General features: G+C 39.8%; 1 protein-coding gene across 2 annotated transcripts in view; it reads left to right on the top strand.

The window, feature by feature from the left end:
- AHCTF1 (AT-hook containing transcription factor 1) overlaps positions 1 to 20,687 on the top strand; it is a 58,590-nt gene that overhangs the window by 15,013 nt on the left and 22,890 nt on the right. For both annotated transcript variants that reach the window (XM_038760899.1, XM_038760900.1), the window contains exons 2-18: positions 31 to 157; positions 2,992 to 3,245; positions 5,347 to 5,527; positions 6,901 to 7,108; positions 7,945 to 8,061; positions 9,036 to 9,120; positions 10,692 to 10,842; positions 12,563 to 12,695; positions 12,783 to 12,964; positions 13,257 to 13,318; positions 14,450 to 14,578; positions 16,291 to 16,381; positions 16,471 to 16,560; positions 17,318 to 17,458; positions 17,876 to 17,980; positions 19,374 to 19,467; positions 20,521 to 20,644. In XM_038760899.1, the coding sequence (XP_038616827.1) occupies positions 37 to 157; positions 2,992 to 3,245; positions 5,347 to 5,527; positions 6,901 to 7,108; positions 7,945 to 8,061; positions 9,036 to 9,120; positions 10,692 to 10,842; positions 12,563 to 12,695; positions 12,783 to 12,964; positions 13,257 to 13,318; positions 14,450 to 14,578; positions 16,291 to 16,381; positions 16,471 to 16,560; positions 17,318 to 17,458; positions 17,876 to 17,980; positions 19,374 to 19,467; positions 20,521 to 20,644 (2,268 nt within the window). In that variant the 5' untranslated portion in view covers positions 31 to 36. The remainder of the gene's footprint in view (positions 1 to 30; positions 158 to 2,991; positions 3,246 to 5,346; positions 5,528 to 6,900; positions 7,109 to 7,944; positions 8,062 to 9,035; positions 9,121 to 10,691; positions 10,843 to 12,562; positions 12,696 to 12,782; positions 12,965 to 13,256; positions 13,319 to 14,449; positions 14,579 to 16,290; positions 16,382 to 16,470; positions 16,561 to 17,317; positions 17,459 to 17,875; positions 17,981 to 19,373; positions 19,468 to 20,520; positions 20,645 to 20,687) is intronic.

Raw genomic sequence — 20,687 nt, 5'->3', positions numbered from 1 at the left:
CTTGATTTTAATATTTCTTTGTTTTTACAGTGAAATATGCGAGACCTAACAGCACAAGTAACTAGCAGTCTGCTGCAGTTCCCAGAAGTAACTATACAAGCACTTGGGGAAGATGAAATAATCTTAGAGTCTGTACTTCGGGGAAAGTTTACTGCAGGTAAATGAATATTCTTTTAAATGATATTGGGATGAGGGTTAAAGGTCCTGTCAAGTGCTGAGAATTGTGGAGTGGGAATTGGGGGAATCTTAGTCAGAGTTGGAAGAGGTGAGGGGCTGGCCAGAGTAGATTGGTAGTAGGAGGCACAAGTACCAACTTTAGAGGAAAGGGAGCAGGAATCTTAGTCCGGGGCGGGGGACAGGTAAGCTTTTTTTTTTTTGTATTAAGTGTTTACCGTGTTTCAAGAATTTTTCTAAGCACTGGGGTAGGTACAAGTTAGGCCGGATACAGTGGCTGTCCCATGGGGCGCTCCCAGCCTAAGTAGGAGGGAGAACAGGTGGGACTACTAGGAGACGATAGTAACTGTGGTATTTGTTACACGTTTATGTGTACAAAACAATATACTAAGTGCTGGGAGAAATACAAGAAAATCAGGTCAAAGTCCCTCTCCCACATGGGGCTCACAAAGTAGGAGGAGAACAGGAATTGAATCCCTCCTATTGTTTTACAGATGAAGAAACTAAGGCAGAAAAGTTGGGTGATTTACCCTTGGTTACACAGCAGACAAGTGCCTGAGGCAGGTTTAGAACCCAGATTCTCTGGCTCCCAGGCCCCTGCTTTTTCCACTATAGGCTCCACTGCTTCCCGCTAGGTTAGGAAAGCTTCAAAGAGCTAACAGGCCCAGTAGCCACTGTACCAGCCCTGAGTTCTGGCGAGACATGAGAGAGACTGAGAGTCCAGTTCCAACAGCTCTGGGCTGGTCGTTCCCCCGTAGAGTTGGCACCAATGGTAGGAGGGCTGGGGGGCACCCATCGGGTAGATCTGGGAGGAGCCTGGTACGTTTGACTCCTTATGATAGCATTTATTAAGCACTTACTATGTGCAAAGCACTGTTCTAAGCGCTGGGGAGGTTACAAGGTGATCAGGTTGTCCCACGGGGGGCTCACAGTTTTAATCCCCATTTTACAGATGAGGGAACTGAGGCGCAGAGAAGTTAAGTGACGTGCCCAAAGTCACACTGCTGACAGTTGGCGGAACTGGGATTCGAACCCATGACCTCTGACTCCAAAGCCCGGGCTCTTTCCAGTGAGCCACGCTGCTTCTCTCCCGGAACTTGCTGCTCCTGTGCAGTTACTCCAGGCTGATGCTTCCCATCCCTTCTGCCTTTTTTCTTCAACACTTCTCTTTGTTGGTTCTCTGCCCATCCCTTAAGTGGGACTGATGCTGGATATTTGGTAGTTAGGAATTCCTGTTGCCTGTACAGGCAGTAGATTGGGTGAGCCTTGAAGTCGTCTAGATTTTAAACTCGTGGTGGGCAGGGAACATGTCTAACAACTCTGTTACATTTATACTCTTTCCAACCGCTTATTACAGTGCTGTGCACTCAGTACATTCTCTATAACATTGATAAAATACATCTTGAGAGTCAATACTGACAGAGAATTATATTTCATTTTCTATGCTTATTGAGGAAACAGAGTACCCCAGACTCTCATAGTCTTTCATTTCTTGGAAGTTGTATGGCCTAGTGGAAAGAAGTCTGGGAGTCAGAAGACCTGGATTCTAATCCTGACTCTGCCACTTGCCTGCAGTGTAGCCATGGGCAAGTCACTTAACTTTTCTGTCTGTGAATTTCTTCATCTGTAAAATAGGGATTCAGTTCCCATTCTCCCTCCTACTTTGACTGTGAGCGCCAAGTGAGAGAGGGACTTTAACCTGATTTTCTTGTATTTCCCCCAGCATTAGTATAGTGTTTTGTATCCATAAGCATGAAACAGATACCACAGTTATTATTGTCTCCTAGTGGCCATCTTTCTGGGCAAGAATAAGGAGAGGATTATTTACCAAACAGTGTAAATAAAGGCGCTGGTCCACAAGAAGATAAACCATTTAAATTAATGATAAATAGTATCCTTTAAACTAAACTCATTGTGGGTGGGGAACGTGCCTACCAACTCTGGTATTTTACTGTTCAAAGTGCTTAGTACATTGCATTGCACACAGTAAACGCTCAATAAATACAATTGATTATGAGTTCTGTTCAGTTCATTCATTCATTCAGTCGTATTTATTGAGCGCTTACTGTGTGCAGAGCACCTTACTAAGCGCTTGGGAAGTACAAGTCGGCAACATATAGAGACGGTTCCTACCCAACAACAGGCTCACAGTCTAGAAGGGGGAGACAGACAACAAAACAAAACATATTAACAAAATAAAATAAATAGAATAAATATGTACAAGTAAAATAAATAAATTCATTCATTCAATTGTATTTATTGAGTGCTTACTGTGTGCAGAGCACTGTACTAAGCGCTTGGGAAGTACAAGTTGGTAACATATAGAGACGGTTCCTACCCAACAATGGGCGCTCAGTCTAGAAGGGGGAGACAGACAACAAAACATATTCCCGTATTCTGTTTAGCACCCATGCATGACTTGTACTGGTACTTGGAAAATAAGTCCACTTCCCCAGAGCTTTACTGCTGTTACCTGTGAGAAAGATAAGCTTAGTATTAGAATTTTGGGCAGACCTAAAAATTTCTATAATATTAATGATGATGCATATTTGTCAGGGTATCTGCCTGTATTCTCCCTGCGTGTTCTTTCCTGGGGCACATAAACAGCTGCTTGCCATCTTTCCTTTGGGGCAGAGCGGGATGGGCCAGTGGGGAGATGGGTCTGCAGGGATAAAATGGGATAGAAGAGAGGCAAGGGACTTAGCATCTGAACAGGTGTTAGCCTAGTCTGGGGTATTTAGAAGTGACATTGCTTTGCTTATACAAAACCAGGGTATATCTCTTTACCTAAATCTATTTTTTTGCCCCACCTTCTAGGGAGAAATGGATTGGCTTGCTTGACATGTGGTCCCCAGCTTGAAGTAGTCAACTCTGTCACAGGAGAACGGTTGTCTGCCTATCGATTCAGTGGAGTAAATGAACAGCCCCCCACGGTCCTTGCAGTGAAAGAATTCTCTTGGCAGAAAAGAACTGGACTGTTAATTGGATTGGAAGAAGCAGAAGGGAGTGTACTCTGTCTCTATGACCTTGGAATATCAAGAGTAGTTAAAGCAGTTGTCCTTCCTGGAAGGGTATGTATCACTTCAGCAAGGAGAATTGAAAAACTTTTCTCTATCGCACATCCCTAAGGCAATGTCTTTCCCGTAATTATATTGCATTATATATTATTTTTTATTCCATTTCAGACTTGAAAAATGGGTGATGTCAAAAGTTTAAAGTCTTGCTTCACTATAAAGAACTGTGAATGTTCAGAGTTCTAATAATTTTCTTTCTTCATTGGAACAGTGGCTGAATCTTGCCTGTCCCATCTTGTTGAATCAGCCCAATAAGGTTATTTTAACAAAGGAGATTGTGGCTTCTCCCTTTTAGCTTGGAGAGCGTGGGAGGCTCAGACGGAAAACAAACAGGGATCTGGCCCATCATTACCTGCGGGTTAAATTCCCCATTCACTTTCCAGTAGCACTTTAAAGTAAATTCTCTAAAACAGGTATAAGGTCCTCAGCTTTCAACTTCAAGCTAGCTGGTCTCCCACTTAACAGAAGGGTAATATCAAGAGTTACTATTTTATCTGCACCCACCTGACCATTTGGATGCTGCCATGATGGACTAGGTTTATGTTTGTTACTGCCAAATCACTTTGGAGGGAAGGAATGCTCAGCTTACATCAGGTTTCACCTCTTCTACAACAGCCAGGTCACCAACTCTTTCTGCTGCCTGCTTCTCCCTGTAGCCTTGCAGCCGTGAAACTAACCACCCAAACAGCAGGGATGGGGCAGTTGACAGAAATTAGGTTCCACCCTTAATCGAATCACTTTTTCCTGCCACTGGCAGCAGGTCCTGCAGCCCTGAAAGTGTCAGTAGCCCTGCATCTGCAAGAGCAGCAGGTTACTTTGGCATACATCTATTTCTGCTGACCATTTGAATAGTGATTGGGGACTCAGCAGAAGCCTGTGGGTCCAGGGTAGCTGTGTCTGCTTCTGAAGCCAGAAACACACCAGAATGGGGAACTTCCTGTTCTCCTGGTAACTAGCCTTCATCATTTTAAGGGGCTGTGTTCCTTTTAATTGTTGGCCCTGATGCCCAGATAAATGAAGAAAGAAGCCAGACGCAAATTTTTCTGTGCTCCTTTTTCCTTTGGTCCTCCAAAATTTATCCTGTCATTTTGAATACCACATTTTCCAACATTAAGCCTTACATCTATTCTCCCTCTAGGCCCCTCCTTCTAGCACTGGGGAAAGGATGTTCTGGGGAGCAATTAAGTCTCCAAGTGCTTGCCAAGTGTGACATTTGCTACATGCCTGGTGTGTATCTGACTTAAATTTATTATCCTTGAGCCAGATGATTCCAACGTCTAAGCTTCTTTCCTAGTTGGAAGTTAGATTAATTGTTTCAGGCCACGATAATAATATTTAATAAATTCCTCCTTTGGGGTAGAAAATAGATCGTTAAGTCCTGTATGTGCTGAAAGAATTTTGGTCTTGCCCAGTCCCAGCCACCTTGGACTGGGCAGCACTGGTTTGGCCCTACCCCGACTGGGCCTTGAAGGGGACATAGTTCAGTGGAACCCTCCACGAACCCCGCTTTCACACGCGCAGCCAACCTTATCTGCTAGAGCTACTAGCCCCTTGGGACAAGAATATACTGCTGCAACTCCCCATCCCTCCCAGCTACTCAGAAGACCTAAACGGGGATGGTGCAGATGCCTCAGTATGAGTATGTCCTGCCTCTATTTCTCTTTTATTTTTCCTGGGTCTCCTTGCTGGGGTTGCCAACGTGAGCTCAAATGAGACTGTACACACCCTTGCTTATTTTTTTTTTTATTGTCTTTTTAGTACTTTTTAGTACTAGTTTTTAAGTCAAAGTACCACAGCTGCCTTTCTCGAATTAGTCAATTGCAATCTTGCTTGGAGAGGAGAGGGTGATCTAGTCGGCCTCTTGAGGTGTCTGCCAGCCCTGTGATTTTATTTTATGGAATAATGAGTCAGTTCTGTATCGGAAGCAACAAAATTCTGTTGATTGCTGCTAATCACATAATTAGTGCAAATGTATGAGCTGTGAGAGGGCTCTGCACAAATTCAGATTTTAGGTTTTCCATTAGGATTAATTTATTTTAAAATATGTATTAAAAAATAAGCAATTTTGTGCAAACGTTTCACACGTTCGATCTTCTAGGTAACCGCCATTGAACCCGTAATTAATCATGGAGGAGCCAGCGCAAGTACTCAGCATTTGCATCAAAGTCTTCGATGGCTCTTCGGAGTGGCTGCTGTGGTTACTGATGTTGGGCAAGTTCTTCTCATTGACTTGTGTTTGGATGACTTGTCGTGTAGTCAAAATGAAATAGAAGCATCAGGTAATCTTTTAGTTTATTTCTAAAAGGAAGCACAGCATTTGAACATCTTCACAGCAATTGAAATATTAATTGTTGAAACCCCATTTTCATTTCGTTTGTTGGTTGAGCAAAGCTAACAGCAGCAGGAGTAATGAATCTTTCACTTGATCATCTAAAATTTCCATGAAGTGAGCCCCATGTGGGACAGGGACCGTGTCTGTCCCAAATAGCTTGTATCAGTCCCAGTACCTAGAACAGTGCTTGATGCTTAGTAAGCACTTAACAAATACAATAATCATAATCACACCAAAACTGTTTAAATGAACCCTACAAGACTTTGGAACATTGTGTCTGCAAAATTTATATCTGTTGAAGTCTAACTTTATACTTCCTTAAATGCCATTGCTGTACCTAGTTCTCCTGCTGCCCCCTTCCCCTCTTTTTTAAAATGGTATTTGTTAGGCGCTTACTATGTACCAGGTACTGTTCTAAGCACTGGGGTAAATAACAAGTTAATCAGGTTGGACACACAGTCCCTGCCCCACATGGGGCTCACAGTCTTAATCTGCATTTTACAGATGGGGTAACTAAGGCCCAGAGAAGTGAAATGACTTGCCCAAGATATCACAGCAGACAAGTGGCCCAGTCGGGATTAGAACCCAGGCCCTTCTCCCAGGCCTTTGCTGTGTCCCGTAGGCCACTCTGCTTCTCGCACCCCTTAATTCCTGTCCCCAAACAGGGCATTGAAAGTCCCCATCGCTAGGTCACCGTCCTCATGGAATTGCCATTGTGAGGGCAAGACTCATGGGTAAGGTGAGGGGCTAGCTACCTAGCTCTGCTTCTTGAAACCACATTGTTCCAAGATTGTTCCATCATCATCATCAATCGTATTTATTGAGCGCTTACTATGTGCAGAGGACTGTACTAAGCGCTTGGGAAGTACAAATTGGCAACATATAGAGACAGTCCCTACCCAACAGTGGGCTCACAGTCTAAAAGACATCATAGTTGTTCCTAAAAGTGGCTATTCCAAAGGTGGGTGATGGAGCAGATAAGATGGTCACTTGAATAGCCATAGAGGTTCACCTCTTTCCCAATTGAAATTGTGGTATTCCTTATTATCTGTATGTTCAGCATGTATTTTCTTCCAGAAATTTGTGAAAGAAATCTTTGAGGCAAATAAGAGATTCTAGTCAATAGATATGAGTTTCTCTTTTGTCTAGAGTTTGTTCTTTGTTACGCAAAAACATTTACACCTTCAAAGATCCGTTTTCTATATTGCTATTAGAAAAGGCTGCATTATGAGTGATCTGGATAATACATTGTATAGGCTTGCATTTCCATCTGTTCTTTTTAAGCTTATTCATCATTTTTATGCTCATTATTGTGCCCAGATCTAGAAGTTATTACTGGAATCCCAGCTGAAGTGCCACAGATCAGAGAAAATGTGACCCGGGAAGGAAGACATCTGTGTTTCCAGTTATTAAGCCCATCAGGGACACCAATTTCAACTCTTAGTTATATAAGCAGAACAAATCAACTTGCTGCAGGTTTTTCTGATGGCTATCTATCATTATGGAATATGAAAACCTTGAAAAGGGAGTAAGTGCACTTGATTCTCTTTCCCCCTCCATTGTCTGTAGTTATATTTTAAAGTAAATTGTATTTCTGTTATTTAATGCGCTGAAATTTGTGATGCCTTAAGTTAAAAAAAAGTACTTAGAAGCCAACTTCTTTATTAATTTTTAGGACTACATCTCAAGTCCTTAAATGTTAGAAGCTACTGGTTCTTCTTACTAATTTGGAGTTAAAGTGGTTAAATCAATTGCAAATTAGAAAACAATCCAAATTTTAAAACATTTGTAAAGAAATGCAATTTTATTATAATCCTGGGAGGGCAGGGTATGTCTTCCTGCATATAAAAGTTTGTGTTAGGAGGGAAAGAAAGTTTTCTGTGATAGGTAAGTGTACTAGAGAAGCAGCATGGCTCAGTGGAAAGAGCACGGGCTTTGGAGTCAGAGGTCATGGGTTCGAATTTTGGCTCCGCCACATGTCTGCTGTGTGGCCTTGGGCAAGTCACTTAACTTCTCTGAGCCTCAGTTACCTCATCTGTAAAATGGGGATTAAGACTGTAACCCCCACGTGGGACAACCTGATCACCTTGTATCCCCCCAGCGCTTAGAACAGTGCTTTGCACATAGCGCTTAACAAATGCCATCATTATTATTATTATGTTTAGCCTTACCTTTTTGGTGGTCCTTTATATAAGGTCTTATCTCTGACTGTCTTTAGAACTGTCTGCAGTTTAGCTGAGTGTAGTTTTAGAGGGGTTGATTTACTTCATTATTTCCATCGTTTTAGTCATTTTAAAGGGTTTCTCACATTGATTTCAACATACAACATGAAATTAACTAGAATTATTTCTTTTGTTGTAATAGATATCATTCCCAACTAGAAGGAGGTAGAATTCCCATATATGCTGTAACTTTTCAAGAGCCTGAAAATGATCCTCGCAATTGCTGTTACCTGTGGGCTGTTCAGTCCACACAGGAAAGGTAAGAATATATGATTATCTAAAAGAAAGCAGCATCTCCCTGGGGATGGTGGGGTATCCTACTCTCAGCACATCAGGCAGCCATAAAAATAGAGGTGAGAGAATGACCACCACCCTTGTTGATCCTCTGATGCTGAGGAAGTGGAATCGTCATGGGCATACTACTGACTCCATTTTTAGGACAGAACAGGTAAATTAGGTGGTAGGGATGGCAGAATCTAAAGGAGACAGGTTCAGAAGTCCCAGCAAGTGACTTGTTAACTGCATTTAGCCTTTGTAGCCATTGTTGGGCCACACTAGTAAATGGATTGTAGTGCACTCCACCAGGATTGAGCCCTATTTTAAGATTTTTGGAGTAAAGCCATTTTCCCAGAATGTGCCCATCTAGTGGGTAAGGTGGCTAGAATGTGATAGAAGAACAGAAAAATTTAATTGTATCTTAGTAGTTCGAACTAAGCAACTTGATCACTTCATGCAATTTAAATATTTCTGCTGACCATTTCTACCACTGCCATCATGATCTTGGATTGCTTCCTTTTTCACATAATGAATGCTTTGTGTTTGGTCAGAATACGTTCTAAAAATTGTAGACTCTCATAACAAAATGGTATTGTAATTGCCCAACTGCTATGTTTTTGGTATTTAAAATGTATAGTCTAAGTAGCCATTAGAGAAATTATTTATTTGATTGTATCATATAAAGTTAGGTAGTTTGAGCAAACTATTCTGAACACCGAACTGAATTTATTAGAACCAAATTAAAACCCAGGTTGTGACATTTGTTCCGATTTAAATGTCAATTGGTAAGTGAAAAGCGTGACATGGCATAGGTCAAATTTAACTGTTGGCATTTTGAATTATGCCAAAGAATGATTTGTGGAAGTGAAAAGATTTACTTTTAAATGCTTATATTGAGAAAGGAAGAGGGTATGAGAGTTACATTTTATTTTTCTCTTGAATTTTTACTGGTTCTAGTGAAGGAGATGTTGTGAGCTTACATCTGCTCCAACTGGCCTTTGGAGATAGAAAGTGTTTGGCATCAGGACAAATCTTGTATGAGGTAAAGCATATTCTGTATATAATCAATTATTGTTCTATTTGAAATGTTACTGTGTTCATGTGTATGGTTGTTTTTTTTGAGATCTAAGAACTTTAACCATCGTTTCCAGTGAAAACAGCAAATGGGCAATTCCCTATGATTTTTGTCTACCAGGAGGTTCTCAGGACATTGGGTATTGCCAAGAAGCACCACTAACATTAATTTAATTGGTTCTTAAGAGGTCATGCACAAAAATCAGTTAGTCAGTGGTGTTACCTAGTGCTTACTGTGTGCAGAACACTGTACCAAGACAGGTGAGAGGCAGCTAGGTCTAGTGGATAGAGCACAGGTCTGAGAGTCAGAAGGACCTGAGTTTTAATCCCAGCTCTGCCACTTATGTGCTGTGTGGCCCTGGGCAACTCAACTTCTCTTGCCTAACTTATCCCATGTATAAAGTGGATATTAAGACTGTGCACCCCATGTGGGACATGGGTTGTGTCCAAAGAGTAGTTTGTATCTACCCCAGTGTCTGGCACATAGTAAGCACTTAATAAATACCATTATTACTAGTAGTAGTATTTATACAATAATAATATACATCCTGCCCACAAGAAGATTAGTCTCCAGGAGTGGACAGGCATTAAAATAAATTACAGACAGGGGAAGTAGAGTATAAGAATATTTACATAAGTACTGTGGGCTGGAGTATCCTGGTAAGTCTAAAAATTGGTAACAGAAGTGCCAGTTTAGAACAGCAGGCTACAAAGTGAGCCACAGAGGTTGAGCTATGTCCAAAGAAATAAGGTTACAAGTGTACCTGTCATTTGGAGAATAGTCTAAGCAAAATCTGTTTTGCTTTTAACACAGTTTTGAAAGATTTATTAGAATTACTTTGCCATGCTATGAAATTAACAAAATTTTGACTAGACTGTAAGCTTGTTGTGGGTAGGGAATATATATTGTACTCCCAAGTGCTTAATAAAGTGCTCTGTGCAGAGTAAGCACTCAATAAATTGGATTGATTCACTTGCTTAGTGATTTTCCTTGCAGAGTTAAATAAGAAATGGGCAATATTCTGTATGATTCGTTTGTTTTTCTTAACTGAGATTTGTCTGTCAGAGCAAGCCATTGGAGAATGTTTAGGAGAAGCAGCGTGGCTTAGTGGGTAGAGCATAGGCTTGGGACTCAGAAGGACCTGGGTTCTAATCCTGCTCCACTACATGTCTGCTGTGTGACCTTGGGCCAAGTCACTGACTTCTCTGGGCCTCAGCTACCTCATCTGTAAAATGGGGATTGAGACTTTGAGCCCCATGTGGAACAGGAACTGTGTCCACTCCAATTTGCTTGTATCCACCCCAGAGCTTAGTACAGTCCCTGGCACGTAAGAAGCACTTAATAAATGCAATAATAATAATACTTGTTTCAAAGTTGGAGTTTTTTAATAACAAAATTCATACTTTGGTGTATAAACATTTTAATATGCACACTTTTTTTAAAGTTTCTTATGATCTAAAGAAACAAAGTTGTAAATATAGAATAGCTTGACATTTTGTAGCGTGCTACAGTGCTTATTTTATTTTTGTATGTTTCAGGGCCTAGAGTACTGTGAAGAAAGGTACAGTCTTGACCTCACAGGTGGTGTATTTCCTTTAAGGGGCCAATCTAGCAATACCAAATTATTGGGATGTCAGAGTATAGAGAAATTTCGAAGCCACGGTGACCGGGAGGATGGTATGAATGAAGGTGAGTTAAAATGTCAGTTTTATATTTTGTGCATCTTTAATTTGATATGAGGTTGAAGTCAATCTTTTTAATTCAGGCCTTCCGGATATTATTACTATTATCATTCTTATTACATTAAAAGCACTCCATATGTGTCAAGCACTGTTCTAAGACTGTAGCAAGTACAGGCTAATCAGGTCGGACACAGACGGTGCTCATAGTGTAAGTAAGAGGGAGAACAGATATTAAATCCCTGCTTTAAGATGAGGAAACTGAGGCACAGAGATGTTACATGGCTTGCCCAGGATTATACAACAGACAACTGGCAGAACCTGGATTAGAACCCAAATTCCCTGACTCCCATAGACCCACACCCTTTCCCTTAGGCCATGCTGCTCCCAAGTGCCTAGTACAGTGCTCTGCACACAGTAAGTGCTTAATTAATACAATTGATTGAATGCTACGCATTCTGCTTCTTAAGACCCTTTATATCCACTCTTATTTTATGGTTACCAAGTTTGCTTGGGTTTTAGATGATGCAAATTTGAATATTGGTTTGGTAGAGTAAATTTTAAGTTGGTGACATTATCCTAAATTGGGTTCAAATTTTGTTACTTTAGAAATTTGATAAAATAGTGTTATATTGAAACCAGCAATTTCTGGCTAAATTGTTGGAATTATTCAGATATATCATTTTAACTCGAGAGTTGGGCACCTATATTACTAAGTTTCCATGCCAAAAATACTTATAAACAAACCCGATTATTAGTAGACAGAAGATGAGAAATACATGAAAAAGTAACTTTTCTAATCTCATTCTTTTGGATTATTTTATCAGTTTATGGATTAAGCCATTGACTATTAGGGAAGCAGCATAGCCTAGGGGAAAGAGCACGGGCCTGGGATCAGAGGACTTGGGTTCTAATCCGTGTTGTGCCACTTGTTTGCTGTGTGACCTTGAGCAAGTCATTTAACTTCTCTGTGCCTCAGTTCCCTCATCTGCCAACTGGGGATTCAAACTTGTACTCCCTCCTTAGACTGTGAGCCCCATGTGGAACCTGGTTATTTTGTGTCTACTGTAGAGCTCTAATTCAGTGCTTGGCACGTAATGAGAGATAAACAATTATTATTATTGTTGTTGTTGTTATCATCATTACTCCTTTGGTAGTCTGATCAGTTCAAACCTGAAATATTGGAGCCTCATCTAGCCAGAGTTGAGTCTCCAGAATGTGAACTCAGAACAGTGCTTTGCACATAGTAAGCGCTTAATAAATACCATAAAAAAAGAAACTCAGGTCAGCTCAGAGCTTTGTCTAGATACCCTGGGCCCTACGCTTTTTTCCAGAGAATTGTAGGGGCTGCAAATGGGCACTGGGATTGATCCTTTTGTGCTTGTGTGCAACACGATATGGAAACAGCCTGTTATGTTTTATCTTTTCAGCTGAACTTCATATGCACACAGCTCCCCTTCAGTAGTGTCATTTTTGTATATAAAGGGCAGCCGGGTATATAATCCTTTGAAGATTGGGAGAAGAAAAACTTAAAACTGGTGGCTAGTATTTTGTGCTTTAATTTTTCAGGCAGTTCTTGTCTCTTATTTAGAATTGACTGTGTCACATCACCAGTCCTGTCTAAGAGGACAATGAAGGCATTGGTATTGAAATCCAGAAATAATCTAAATGCTTCAGTTTAGCCCATTAAAATGTTATTTCAAGGGTGTTTTTTTTTCTTTTTCCCCCAGTCTTATCTCCAGACACGAGTGTTTCAGTTTTTAGCTGGCAGGTGAATACATATGGGCAGGGAAAACCACTGACGTACTTGGGTCTGTTTGATATAAACCGTTGGTATCATGCACAAATGCCAGATTCATTAAGGTAAGAATATTTATACTGATTTTGAATTCTTTCATTGTGTTTTGATTTTATCCCATTTGAAAATAAGTAATGTGTTTTTTCCTAAAGACCAGGAGAATTTCTTCATAATTGCTCATATTTTGCCCTGTGGTCATTGGATGCTGTAGTGAGTAGAACATCTCCACATTACATCTTGGATATCTTGGTACATGAACGAAGTCTGAGTCGTGGAGTTCCTCCTTCCTACCCACCTCCTGAGCAGTTTTTTAATCCCAGTTCTTACAACTTTGGTAAGCAGTCAATTAGCAAACACCTTAGGTTTGGACATAATTGAGTGATAAGTTTTGCTAACTACTTTTTAATGGGAGTATTTCTAATTGACATTTGGTTTGGACACATTTTATGAGAATAGATTTTGTAATTCTAGTTACAGAATAATCTTATTTATTCACTGGTGATCATAAACTCCTCAAAGACAGGTATCACATCCTAGACTTCTTCCAAATGTACCCCAGACACTTAATAAAAATATGTACATGGTTGTTCATTTACCAACCCCCCCCCCCCCCCTTTTTTTTTTAGATGCCACTTGCTTGTTAAATTCAGGAGTGGTCCACCTGACTTGCACTGGTTTTCAGAAAGAGGTAGGTAAAGCTTTCATCCTTAAAATACCTGGAAAATGAAAACAGTGAATCTGTTTTGTTCAAACACAGTTTGAAGGAGAAAGAATCATATCCTATGAATAATTAAAAAAAGCCAACATAAATGACTTTTAGAAATCAAATTTTAGGAAAAACATATCAACTAATTATTTGTTGTAAAGTTCTTAGCATGCCATGTGCCCAAATATAATTGCAATATCATTCATCCTAAGCAAGTTCTCAGTGTGAAGATTAAGTTCTTTAGACCAAAATTGATGTTTTTATTAAGAAAAATAAATATGGTATTTAAGGTCTTACTATGTGCTAGGCAGTGGGATGCGTACAGGATAGTCAGATCACAGTAAAGTGCCAGTATTCTTACATATCCGTTTGCAAATGTTCACCCTTCCTCTTCTTCCTGGATAAGGAGAACAGGCTTGGGATTCCATGGTGGGTTTGTGGAGGGGAAGAACGTGCCTAGGCCAACCCTAAGGACCGTGTGTGGTTGTTTTCCCTGTGGACTCCCAAGGGCACACAGCATCGTTTGAAGGAGAGCAGCTGGTCGGTGCTGAGGGCAGTTTTGCCATGAGGGCACAGAATAAGGCGCCATTCTTCTCTGACAATCTAATGGCTAAAAACAGTTGAACTGAGTCGTTAGGAGGAAGTAGCAAGTCAGCTCCTCAGTATTCATTGCTGGGCTCAGGACATCCTCAGGATTCAGGAGCATCAGATTTAACGGCAGTTAATGAAGGTCCTAAACCCAGGGGTTATTATAAGAATTCCATTCTACACCCAAGATCAGTAGAGAAAGCAGGTGAATTATGCAAGGTTTTCCAGGCCATCCACAACCATTAATGTCAAGAAAACTTTACAGAAACTAAACTAGGTCCATTGTTAGATTATGACATGTGGTGTAGTAGACATTATGGAAGAGAATTTAAGGCCACAGTCTATTCATTTAGCACCTCACTCCCACAGGCCTCAGCATCTCGTTCTTTGTTTATGCTAGGTAGAATTGTGTAGGCCTAAAGCAGTTTGAGCCCAGATGATTTGCCTCTTGGCCTAAACAATAATGAAGCTTAATTGTTCAAGCTAAATAATGACCAATATCCCACTCTAAACTTAATATCGCAGACCCTGACTTTTTTAAAGAAATCAGGACCATCTCTAAATGAAGCAATTCCTGATGGTTATAACAGGTGTCTTGTAGCTGGCCTTCTTTCACCAAGACTGGCAGATGTGCAGCCTTCTAGTCTGAGTCAGGTAAAGACACGTTAAATGTTTGTTCTGTCATGTTCCGTAGGGGTAACAAGATAGTCCATCAACTTTGAATAATAGGATAAAAATAATTTTGGAGTTGTGTAGACTTGTCTTGAAGTAGCCAACTATAAATTTCTTAAAATGGCATAGGTCCGTGTCTTTCCTATCACTGTAGACTGCACCACCATCCTTCCTTTCACACAAGCCCACAACCTTGGCATTGTCCTCAACTCATCTCTCTCATTCAGCCCACACATCCAATGTACATTAAAATCCTTTCGGTTCTAGAGTCTTCCCTTTCCTCTCCATCCAAACTCGTACCATGCTGACTCTAGCACTTACATCCCATATTGACGTACTGCATCAGCCTCTGCTGATCTTCCTGCTTTGTCTCTTCATTCCCCAGTTCATACTTCATTCTGCTGCCTTGGTCATTTTCCTGAAAAAGCATTTAGTCCGTATCTCCCCTCTCTTCAGAAGCCTCCAATGGTTATTTATACACTTCTGCATCAAACAGAAACTCCTTACCATTGGCTCTAAGACACTCATTGAGCTGTCCTACGTACCTAACCTTGCTAATCTTCTCCTACTACCTAAGATACACACTCCACTTCTCTAACACCAACCTACTCTCTGTGCCTCAGTTTTTTCTATCCTTCTGTGACCACTTGCCCTAGACTGTGAGCCCACTGTTGGGTAGGAACTGTCTCTATATGTTGCCAACTTATACTTCCCAAGCGCTTAGTACAGTGCTCTGCACACAGTAAGCGCTCAATAAATACGATTGATTGATTGATTGATCCACAGTCACATCCAACAGTTCACCACTCTCCACCTTCAGAAACCCTCCTAAGGTCACATCTCCTCCAAGAGGCTTTCCCTGACTAAGCCCTTTATTTCCCTCCCCTCTGTATTAACTATGCACCTGGCTGTGTACCCCTTAAGCAATTTAATTCTCACCCAGGCCCCAAAGTACTTATGTAAATATTTTTATACTCTATTTCCCCCATCAGCAATCTACTTTGATGCTCAGTGTTTTAACCTTCTTGTGAACTGGGCCCACACCTTCCAACTCTGTTGTATTGTCCTTTCCCAAGCGCTTAATACGCTGCACACAGTAAGCGCTCAATCAACATTATTGATTGATTGAATTGTATGAAAATAAAATTTAACAAGAGTACTTAATATTTCATAAGTTTTGAGACTGCAATATCAGAAGTTCCCTGTCCCCTTTCAGATTCTCGTTGGACGGAATAGTCTCCATTGTCACTTCCTGCTGTTTCATTTTTATGGGTCACTTTGTAGGTTGATAGGAAAAAAAAAAAGACATAATGCTGTATTGCTTTAAGTCAGAGAGTGTTAGAATTGTCTTTGACCTTTCTCTCCTAGTATTTTTAGAGTTGGTCTTTTCACACTGAAACTCTCATTTAAAATATACAGTGATTGAGAGAATCAGTGGGCATTAGAAAGGGTCATTTTCACTGAAGCACACAATATTTTCAGGAAAATATTGATGTGATGAATACATACTATTTTACTGTAATGCTTCCATAGAAGAAGTTCTAAGTTGTGTACCTGGGTTTACCAATGTATAAAGGGCTTTGACTACATTTGTCTTAATTTTAATTGTATAACCATTCTATCTTGCCTATAATTAAAAGTTATAGTCATTAAACTAATAGAGCTGTTTCACTTTTTTCATCTGTATACTTTAGGAAGAACAGTTAGAAGCTGTGTTGTCAGCAGCTGTTCAAACAAGTTCTTTGGGGCTCTTAACTGGGTGCATCAAACGGTGGACCACTGAAGGTATAACAATTTTTTTTTGCAAACCTGTGTTTGCTATTTCCCTCTTTAAAATGTACTAATGGATCTTTCACTTACTGTCTTTAAAATAGATCAACCAAGTTCTGCTGCTAACTTGCGCTTTATTCTCGAGTGGACATGGAATAAAGTGGTTTACACAAAAGAGGAGTTTGATCAAATATGTGAGTAGAGTGCTATTTTGCAGAACTTTTTAAAATTTCTTTTATCATATTGTAAAATGTACTTGATACCTTGAAAAAGGGTTTCCTTTTGTGCCTGCTCTGTTTCAAAAGGGAGTCATCAAGTCCAGAAGATGACAGAATGGAAGTTGAAGGGATAAAAGGGAGTTTTCTGAAGAAGGTGGTGAAGAAGCAGAGCCTGGCAGTTATTTGGGGAAAGCAATAGATCCTAGTAATATTAGATTAATGATGAAAAGCAGGCCCTTGAAATTTTTTAGATGCTAGTTGTAATAGTAGCAGTAGTAATAGTAGTAAAGTAGTATAATAACACTTACTGAATGATCAGGGGTGTATTAAGCTCTTGGAAATTACAAATCAAGCAAGTGACCCATTACTTTCCCACAAGGAGCTTGCATTTTAATAGTGGAGGCTGATTTTAAAGTATTTACAAAGTAATCAAAATAAGTAATCAGAGGTACAATTGAACCCCTGTATATGCATGAGGGCTGAGGATGGGAATAAGTACACAAATCTAGAGGAGACTGATGGGGTTTTTATATAACTTGAGATCCTGGCAGTTGATCAGGAAAAGCATATTGGAGTTGGTGGGCTTTGAATATGGACCAGGCTAAGGTCTGTACGATTGGGGTGGAAAGGAGCATTCTTTGGCAGGAAAAGAAATGAAAACATTATTTTGGAAAATGTTCTTTGCAACTGTTTTAAGACTTAACTATGACAGCTATATTTTTGCTTTCCCTAGGTGTTCCACTGTTCGATGGCTCTTGTAATTTTATCGATCCACAAACTATACAGTCTCTTCAACACTGTCAGTTGCTTCTCAACAATCTAAGCACCGTCTTAAACTGCTTTTTAACAGAGGCACAAGAGCTCACAGAGAGAGGTTTGGAATAACTTTAATTCATAATTTGCCATTTTGGGGGTAGAGTAATTAATTTTTAAAATATAGCAACTCAAGTATATTTTAGAGTGAATATCTTGCAGTAATTCAGTTTGAAGAAAACTCAGATGACTTTTATTAAAGCCCCATTACAAATTCTCTTATGACCCAGGACATAGAGTGGGTTGCATAGTTGCTAATATGTTTTATTTAGATCCCCTGAACCTGAGAGAGAAGAATTGCAGGGTATAATGGTGACTCCTGCATCCTGTTTCTGATCCTGGGAAGGAGTCCCAAGATTTCCCTTGCCTCACTCCGGCATCAGAAAATGGGAACCAGGCAGCCACTCTGCCTTGTTTTTACGTAAACCATTTCTATAACAAAGGGAATAAAATAAACTAAATCATCCAATCTTTTCAGGTCTGGTGGACTTAAGCAATAAGCAGGTGGTAACCAACCTCATCTCTCAGTACGCCCAAGTAGTTCTGTGGTTCTGTCGTTCTGGCCTCTTACCAGAAGGTTTAGGTAAGTTATATTAAGCAAAAATAAACACTTGGGGAAGATATCTGTGTATACATACCTATATACAGTGCCTGGCACATAGCAAGCGCTTAACAAATGCCACAATTATTATTATTATATATTTTTATTTCTCTGTATGTTCCTATACATAGGTATTCATTTCTATCATTGATGGGATTAGATGGTTTATGATTTTATATTATTTTTTTGACTAATGGTTGCACATTTATGCTTTCTCCCCTCCACTTCAAAAGAGGTTTGAGCCATATTGAATGAATGAATAAACATCTAAGTTAGTGTAACTCTAGGCCCTTAATTTAAATATCAAAAGGCCAAATATTTTCTTAATTATCTAGCTTGTTAACAAGTGTCCCAAGTGTACTGGAAGTTAGGTGGATAACACAAGACAGCCCTTATCTTCTTTGATAAGAGTAATTGCCTTTGGCCTATGCCTCTGCTTTTAAATAATGATGGCATTTGTTAAGCGCTTACTATGTGCCAAGCACTGTGCCAAGCAGTGTTCCTAGCGCTGGGTGGGGGGAATACAAGATAATCAGGTTGTCCCACGTGGGGCTCACAGTCTTCATCCCCATTTTCCAGATGAAGTAACTGAGGCACAGAGAAGTGAAGTGACTTGCCCAAAGTCACACAGCTGACTAGTGGCGGAGCCAGGAGTAGAACCCATGACCTCTGACTCCCGAGCCCATGCTCTTTCCACTGAACCATGCTGCTTCTCTAAATGCAACATGTACTGTTAGAGATTGTGTCATTTTTGTTAGGTGAAGTTGATGCTGAAGTTCTGTCTTTTCCTCATGCTTTAGAGAGGTCCCATCGTTCACTTAGTTGGCTCACATGCTTTTGTATCAAATAATCCTTCTATTTTGCCGTAGGCTGCCTCTATGTCCTAGAATAAAATATTGAATTGTAATTTAAGCCCTGTCAGTGAGATTCCAGCACTCTGCTCATTTCGCCACTGCATTTATTCTTTCTAAAACTTCTCCTAAGTGGTTTATGCAAATAACTAAAACGAGTCCACAAACTTTCATGAATTAATATGTCCCACTAAAATCCTTTTAAAAACAAGAGTTACTCTAGATACTAATCAGGATATCTTGCAAACAAGTCTTTTAAAACAACAACTGTTGTAAATGTGAATGAAGAGATGTAGGTTCTCTTGGGCATCTGCCGAAAATGGTACAAATGTGCCAGCATGAAATAATGAATTAAATTGATTAAGGACAACAGTTTATTCCTGCTTACAATATTTCCTGCTTAAATTTGCAGCGGAACCTTAATAGTAATTCACATCTCTGTATTTCAGTCCTTTTTAAGTTAAATGCATTACTAAACCTTCAAGTTCATTTCAAACACCTTATTTTTTTTCTGTTGCACACAGATGATGCCATGCAGTTATCAAGATTATGCTACAACTACCCAGTAATACAGAGCTACTACACAGGTCGTCGGCAGAAACTTGAGCGCTTATCACGGTATAACTCATCTAGAACAGTTCATTCACTCGTATTTATTCTAGCAATCAATTCGGCACTTGAAATTATTGGAAACTCAAAATTAGCTTTAGCATCGAGTTCTTCATATAAGTACTGAATTAAATCAACCCCTGGAAAAATTACCTAATAAAATAAATACCACTCTGCTTAGAGTCCATCATTCATTCATGGTGGGCTGGAAATTACTAGGTTCAATTGTGAAGTATAGTTTCTGATTTTTATTTCAAGGTTGGCTGTTGGTTCTGATAGGACCAAATGAGAGGAAATAATTTTAAATTTCAGCATTAAATATTAAAATGAATTTCCTGGTGAATAGGATTATAAAAATCTCAGATAGATGAGCTTTTGGTTTTAGGATCTTCCTTCTCTGGATATGTATAAAAATATGTAGCTGTTCATCTTTCTGCGATGAGACTGTTAATAGCGCTTTAGCTTTAGCTCTTGATTCATTCATAAGTATCCCAACTGGAAGCTTTTGAATTAGCTGTTCCCCAACTGCGGTCTAAATAATTCATCCTTTCTCATGGCAAGTTTCCTAAAATCACATCTTTACAGCTGCTACCATGCTATATTTAGGGAGATCATCTGTATTTTTTTAAACCTACCCAATTACCTCCTCTCTGTGCTTTTATAATTTTTCCACTTAGGCTAGTGACCCAAGAGAAGATTTGAGCACTTGCAAAGAGGAACAGTGGATTTCAAGCTTTGTCAGTTATTTGCCCTTTTTTTATTATTTGAAAGACAGCTCTGTAGTCTTACTTGTAGACTCTGAAAGCATTCTTAAAAGTTGTTGGAAGGTTCAACTTGGTTGACTCAGTGTCTGTTTGTGGATTAACCCATTTTCAGTTGGTTGCACATTTATGCTTTCTCCCCTCCACTTCAATGTTAAATTTTTGTGCCATTTGCAGTGTATTGTTCCATCTGCATTTTCAGGACACTTAAAAAATGTGAAACCTGTTTTAAATGTGGAACTATCGTTTAGAAATTTTGAAAAATGCATGCTGCCATAAAGTTTGATTTTCTTTATTCCAGAGGGAAGTGGAGCTCTGACTGCCTGATGATTGATGGAATGCTTTCCCAGTTAGGGGATCGGGTTGAGAAATTGTGGAGACGAGATGAAGGTGGCACGGGGAAATATCCTCCTTCCAGTCTACATGTAAGTTTTTATAATATTAATAATAATTGTATTTAAGTGCTTA

This window comes from Tachyglossus aculeatus, chromosome 19 (assembly GCF_015852505.1).
Source record: "Tachyglossus aculeatus isolate mTacAcu1 chromosome 19, mTacAcu1.pri, whole genome shotgun sequence".
Classification (NCBI taxonomy): domain Eukaryota; kingdom Metazoa; phylum Chordata; class Mammalia; order Monotremata; family Tachyglossidae; genus Tachyglossus; species Tachyglossus aculeatus.
The sequence above is the reverse complement of the archived record's forward strand: the minus strand, read 5'-3'. Positions and strand labels throughout refer to the sequence as shown.